At 28.4% G+C, this 6,766-nt stretch overlaps 1 protein-coding gene across 1 annotated transcript; it reads right to left on the minus strand.

Moving 5' to 3' along the window:
- Positions 1-1,631: 1,631 nt before the first annotated feature.
- Positions 1,632-6,766, minus strand: LOC130961478 (jasmonate-induced oxygenase 2-like). The gene is made up of 3 exons (XM_057887409.1): positions 6,064-6,766; positions 2,596-2,929; positions 1,632-1,978 (listed from the first exon to the last, which is right to left on the minus strand). Exons 1-3 carry the CDS (start codon positions 6,591-6,593, stop codon positions 1,730-1,732), a joined length of 1,113 nt encoding a protein of 370 aa, XP_057743392.1. The 5' UTR covers positions 6,594-6,766; the 3' UTR covers positions 1,632-1,729.

Raw genomic sequence — 6,766 nt, forward strand, 5'->3', positions numbered from 1 at the left:
GAGGAAGAAGTTAGTTCGGTTTTTTGGTTTCAATAGTGGAGGCTTCTCTCTTCTATAATAAGAGAGATCAGCCACTGTTTGGAGCAAGGAAAAAATTTGAGAGTGCAAGGCACAGAGTTCTCAGAGCTACCTGAGCTAACAGTTTTCTCTTCTCCTTCAATATTTTCTGTTTAGTATTTTTCTGTTTAATTTTGTCATGTCTTGAGTCTCATGGAAAAAGGCAAATAAGTGAGGTTTGTATGAAAAAGCCATAGAGCGGAAAAAGGCAGAGAGAGCAAAATTAAAAGAAGAAGCCATAGATGTCTTAGAGGTCCTTTGTTCATCTATGTTGTGTATCATGATTCTGTGGGAATCCCCTTGTAAGTTGGGTTAGCACTTTACAAGTTGTAATCAGATTGATTATAGTGAAATTCTATCATGTTTGTGATGGAGACTGGATGTAGGCTGCACTGCACTTAGCAGCCGAACTAGGATATATCTGGGTGCAATCTTCTTCTCCTTTCTATTCCTTTTCTGTTTTCAACTACACAGGAGCAAAAACCAGAAGTTTCTCGTGCCAAGTGATGAGACAAAAAGAAAAGTCTCGTGGCTAGGGACGAGACAAAACAAAAAGTCTCGTGTGTAGTGAAGAGATAAAAAGAGTAAAAGTTTCCAGAATTAGTCTGACAAGTCAGCAAGTGTTATCAAGTAAAAAGGGGGCTAAGATTCAACCCCCCTTCTCTTAGCCACTGAAACCATCAATATGTTTTTGTACGTCAGTGTGACTAAAATTTTTTAGAGTAAGTGAGTGTATAAATTAATAGAAACTCTCCTAACTTATTAAACTAATCTTATTTATAAAAAAAAAATTCTAAGTTAATTGATATAATCTTGGATTTCAAATAACTTGCTCTTCGAATAATCTTAGAATTTAAATAAATTTAAATGTCAAGTAGTTTTGAATCTCAAATAATTTTGGATTTCAAATAAATTTAAAATTCAAACTAATTTTAAACCTTAGATAAACTTAAACACTAAACATAAAATAATATGCTTTATGTATATATAATTTTTTATTTTAGTTGTCAAATTTTTTTCGATATCGACTATTTGTGGCAAATTTTACTATCATGTTTAAAAAATATTGAAGAAAGGAAGAAAGACATATTATTAAAGAAGTGATATTATTATATTTTGAATAGTAATAGTACACTCAATTGGTTCCACAAACAGAGAAGATAGGGATCAAACAACTCAAAATGTTGGTTGCAAATAGTTGAACGCAACTTAGTTCATTTGTTATGGGATTCAAATTAAATGGTCACAATATAATAATGCTTCATGGCACATGGTTTAATACTTTAATTCTTATCCATTATTTCTTAGGCATCACAGGCAAGAATTTTAGTCGTCACAACCATTATTCCTCTTTTTTTATTCTTTAATTTCCTGAATAATTGACTCATGCAATCATTAAATTTGAGATATTAAAGAAAGAAACATATAAAAAGGACTAAAACGTGATTCAAACATTTTTTTCTTTTAAAAAAAATTAATAACTTTAATAGCTTGAATTTAATTAACAATCCACGTTTAATAATTTTTTTTCTTCCGTTTCCTTTAAAAAAAAGATAATAATATTGCTCCGAGGAAAAAACAGAAGAGCTATCTTGAATTAATAACCCAATAATTGTACACATATTCTAATTCCACAAGCAAGATGGTAATAAATTAGGGCATAATTGGAAAATCACTTTTGGGAAGTCAAAGATTCAACTTGAGATTTTCCACATGGTCCTTTGGTCCTAATGTAAAGTCTATATTCATCAAATGTCATTGGTGGATAGAGTGGTGGCCTATCCTCACTCACAAGCTCCTTAGCAGGTTGAATTAGTAAATCACTTCTTGGATTGTAAAAGAAGGCCAATGAAACTCTATCCTTGTTTGAGTTCACAATTACTCTATGTTCTATACTCTTGTAGATTGCATTGCTTAGCACCTGAAATTAAGATAAGCAAATTCTACATTAACAATAATAAGTAAATTATAATTGAACAAATTTAAGGGCCCTTAATTAGCATTTCCCCTAAAAATTTAGTTCAATGGGTTATATAATATAAGGTATATATAGAAAAAAATTTAAGATTTGTTAGCAACTTCTTTTACAATACTAGTTAGTTAAATCCTAAAAAGTTATAACCTTAAAATAATATAAATATTTTATATATTTTTGTTAATTTTCACTATAGGATAGAATTAGATATTTCAGTAAATATTATCTGAAAATAATATATTATTGATAGATTCTATTTTTGTTATCGATAGACTCTTATTTTATCGACAGATATTGTCTATCAACAAAAATCTTGTTCAAAATCTTTATTTATTGAAAAATCTTTTTATTTGTTGGTAATTTACCCACGAATTTAACTATTTTAAAGCCTTTTATAATTTAATATAATTATATAAATATTTAAAACAAAAATAAAAATAAATCTATTTAATTTATTTATCTCTTTGCCCTTTCTACTCTACCACTCTATCCTTCTTATGAGTTGAATTATTACTTGATTAAGAGAGAATTAATAAAATAGAGATTACAGAGTTGAAAATAACCTGAATTTGGTCACCAATGTTGATGATGAATGCATTTGGGACAGGCTTGACAGTGATCCAATGTTCTCCTCTGCGGACTTGAAGTCCAGAAACATTTTCATCTGGTAAAAGTATGGTCATACCCCCAGGGTCTGAGTGTGATGAGAGCCCAAGAGTTAGGTCTGGTTGAGGGCATTTTGGGTAGAAATTAACCCTTAAGCATGCACCTATCTCACTCTCTCCACCAAATGAATTCATCAAGAAATCCTTCTTCAAACCAAGGTTTATTGATAACAATTCAAGAACCCTTCCCCCTAGCTTAACCACTTCATCACCATATTCATCAATCACATCCCTTTTTTCAAAAAAAAATAAAATAAAAATTAATTGTTATTATTTTTTAAATCTCCTGAGGAGAGTCATATAAATAATAAAATAAAAAAAATTGTTATTTCTATTCCACTCTATTTATATAACAATAAGAATATTCTTGACTTACTATTTCACTTTACAAAAATTTTCGCCTTAAAAGGTTTGAGAAATAATAATTATAAAATAACTACTCCTATGCAAATATTTTATATAACAGTAATATTAGAAAGACAAAAAAAATCAAAACTTATCTTATTTAACGTTCATTAATTATCATAACAATTAATAAATGTTAAATAAAATAAATTACGACTATTTTTGTCTAATTTTTTATTACCAAATATTTTCGTTTATATAAAACATCATGGTACGAATAGTCACCCCAATTAAACTTTTTTCCATAAAAACACAGTTTTGGTTTTATCAATCAAGGATCTAAAATTTCCAATCCAAAATCCAATGTGCTGCTTGAAATTCAAATTCTTTCCCATGAGTAGTCAAGCTCATGCATGTGTTATTCATTTACATACTTTATGTGGATAGAGATTGTAAAACTTTATTCATCATAGATAGTGATAAGGTTGTACTATGTCTCTAAATAAAAACTCCAACAAAGAAACGACATGTCTTGCATACATACACAAACACACACACACACACATACATATTTCACCTCAATTAACCAAAACAATTTATTATCTTACTTTTTTTGTTGAGACACAAAATAAATGAAAAATATTTAGAAAGAAAAAAAAAAGTGGGTGGAGCTCAACTAATTATTTTTTAAAAAAAAAATAATATATGAAAAATAAATTAAATAAATGTCCACATCCTATACGGCTGGTAATTTGTTTGTATTATTGTAAGCATACTTCTTTAATTAATTATTCTAGTTTTAATATATTTCATTTTGTAGTCCGTTGTTGACATTTGGCTTTAAAAATCTATAGTTCTATACACACGTTTTACATATGGCATATACCTGTTTATTCACACTAAATAAATAAAATAAGTGTACAGGTGCCTATTAAAAATATAATAATAAACGTCACTTTTTCTCGTGTGTCGTGATGCGATTTTGTGTTTACTTTTAACATTTTAATAACATCTGGTCATTCAGCACCACTCGATTAATTAATGGCAGTGCTTTTTTTTCTTTTTTTTTTATTAATTTTTGCACTAAATGTATAAAATCGGTTAAAATTTTTATATATGGATAATTTTAGTATAAAATATGAAAATATTTGATTATTTTAATATTTTATATTATAATAATAGTATAAAATATGACGTTTGCAAAAAAAAAAATTAATTATTAAAGACAAAATATTATTAATATTTTGCAAAAAATATATCATTTTAATTATAAAAAGATAAAATATCATTTGATATTTTATAAAAATTCACAATAATACATAACACAAAAAAATAAAAAGTCACTGACATCTGTAAAAAATTCATCACCCATAATTCAATATATAAAAAAAAGTTCATAAAATCTATGTTAAAGATATGTCCATGAATTTTCAGACTCATCATTTATGAGTGAGACACACACATATCTAGAATATAAAAATAGCGGTTATTGAGCATGTGAAAATTTTCTACTAATGGGAGATGCAAGTTCCCAAGGATGATATGGTACTCCTACCCTTTCACTTTTTTTGTATAAGCAAATCCGAATTAAAAATAATAATATTTAATATTAATAACAATAAAAATTGAAGATCCACTTCATGGGCAACACGGATTTGTGAACCAACCCTCTTATTTGAATATTTGACACGTCCAATAGAATTTAAACTTGTCACCTTTATACCTACAATCCCCTGCTAAACCTAATTAAATTTAATAGACAAAACTATATCTACTTATTAGTGAAATTAAACCCCATTACCAACAAAGAGTAATAATGGAGCAACTATGTTTGTATAGATTAAAATATTTAATTATATGTTCTTTTTTATTAAATAAAATGCAATATTCACATACACTTATCTACATATATAAAAAACATTTTAAATATTTCAGTATTTTAAGTGTTTTAATAATTTTAATTATTGATCTGGTTAGGATTGTTTATCATTTTTGAATTGTATTAATGACAAATAAATCATATTAGAACGTTTTGACATTGATGACTAATCTTATAACGTTCAGAGTTGAATTATAATATATTACTGATGATTGATCTTACAACTTTAAGCGAATCACCGCAACAAAAACACTTGAAATATTTCTAAATGTATATTATTTTTGTATAGGCAAAACAGAATAAATTAACAAGATAATTCTTTTTCAATAACTTAGCATGTTAGTTGCCACATCTAATTAATCTGACCGTACAATATATAAAATCAGGGAAGATGAAGTAACGAGATATTTACAAGATGAAGCAAGTGTGTATAAACTTTGAACAAAGTTAAACAACCACAAACTTAAACATTATATTGTTTAATATTCAAGATAATTAAGGTTTCTTTTTTCCTTTTTTTGCACTGATAAGTAGTTAGAACTTGGGGCATGTAACATGATCGGTTACATGTTTGAAAAACATATTTGTCCCACAAATTAAACTTGATTTGCAAACAATGTCAGATACAATAAATAAATATTGGGTCAATTCCAATAATATATGTGTGAGCTAGCTGTTCATGTTCTGTTTTCTGTGGATGTTCTCTCTGGTTTTATTTCTTGTAGATTTTTTAGAAAGAAATCAATGAAATATGAAACAAAAATCACATAACTTTCTTTTTTCACTATATATAACGTCTAAAAAAAAATCAGAAACACAAGAACCAAATTAATAAAAGAATGTTAGCATAGGAGAATAAATTAAAGTTGAGTATTTTCTAGAGTAATTAATTAATTTAATCCTTTTTTAATATAATAAAAAAGAAAATACCCATGAAAAAAAATTCTAGACATGCACGACGTCAACGAAAAAAGAAAGGTTTGACCAAAAAAGCTGATACCAAATAAACATTATAGACAATAAATAAAAAAATCGACAGAATATATAAGAATGTGTCGATATTTCAACAAAAAGAATACTAAGGACAGACAGAAAGACATAAGAGAATCTTTTAGAAACATCGGATATAAATTAATTATTACCTTAAAGAGTTTGGCAAAGAAGGCCACTTTTCTTGGTCCCTAAGAGAAGAAGGCATGTAATGGAGAAAGAAGTAGTCACTCCAATCCAAAATGGCACCTTTTTTAATTCCCAACCTACTCCCATAGCCTTCATAGGTAAGTGGTGAGTTAGCATATTTTTCTTTAGCCTCAATTGGTTGGTGAAAGAACTCACGCCAAACCTCTCTAGCACTCTTCATCAAATCATGGTTAACACCATGGTTAAGCACTTGGAAAAAACCCCATTCCCTACAAGCCTCAGAGACCCTTTTAAGTGTTTGTTCCTTTAGATTCTTGTCTTCACCATACAGGTCTTGAAAATCAATAACCGGGATATTGATGTTCTCAACATCAACATCATTAAAACCTTGTTTTGTTGGGACAACATTGGATTGTGTTTTGGGCCTTTGGGATTGAGGTTTGATGAAACGTTCAGGGATTGCATTTATGCCACTTTCAGCTAAGGATTGGACTCTTATTATTGGTTCTGGCCACTCTTGGCATGCCATCATTTTTTTTTTTACTCTTTAGTTATATAGAGGGAAGGATAATGAAGAAGCACAAACAATTATAAGAGCAGGGGAAAAAAAGGAGGGATTTTAATTATGGAGTGGAGTTGGAAACACTAGCAACTGTTTGTTTTGTGGGTTTTGATGTTGTTATTGTGTGAGATTGAGAGGAACTA

The sequence above is a fragment of the Arachis stenosperma genome, chromosome 2 (genome assembly GCF_014773155.1).
Source record: "Arachis stenosperma cultivar V10309 chromosome 2, arast.V10309.gnm1.PFL2, whole genome shotgun sequence".
Taxonomy (NCBI): domain Eukaryota; kingdom Viridiplantae; phylum Streptophyta; class Magnoliopsida; order Fabales; family Fabaceae; genus Arachis; species Arachis stenosperma.

Excerpts from the sequence above, each read along its gene's own strand:
- LOC130961478 (XM_057887409.1), bottom strand. The coding sequence starts at position 6,593 with ATGATGGCATGCCAAGAGTGGCCAGAACCAATAATAAGAGTCCAATCC. Across the intron at positions 2,930-6,063 it reads TCTTTGCCAAACTCTTTAAG|GGATGTGATTGATGAATATG; the intron begins GTAATAATTAAT and ends TTTTGAAAAAAG. Across the intron at positions 1,979-2,595 it reads ACATTGGTGACCAAATTCAG|GTGCTAAGCAATGCAATCTA; the intron begins GTTATTTTCAAC and ends TCTTAATTTCAG.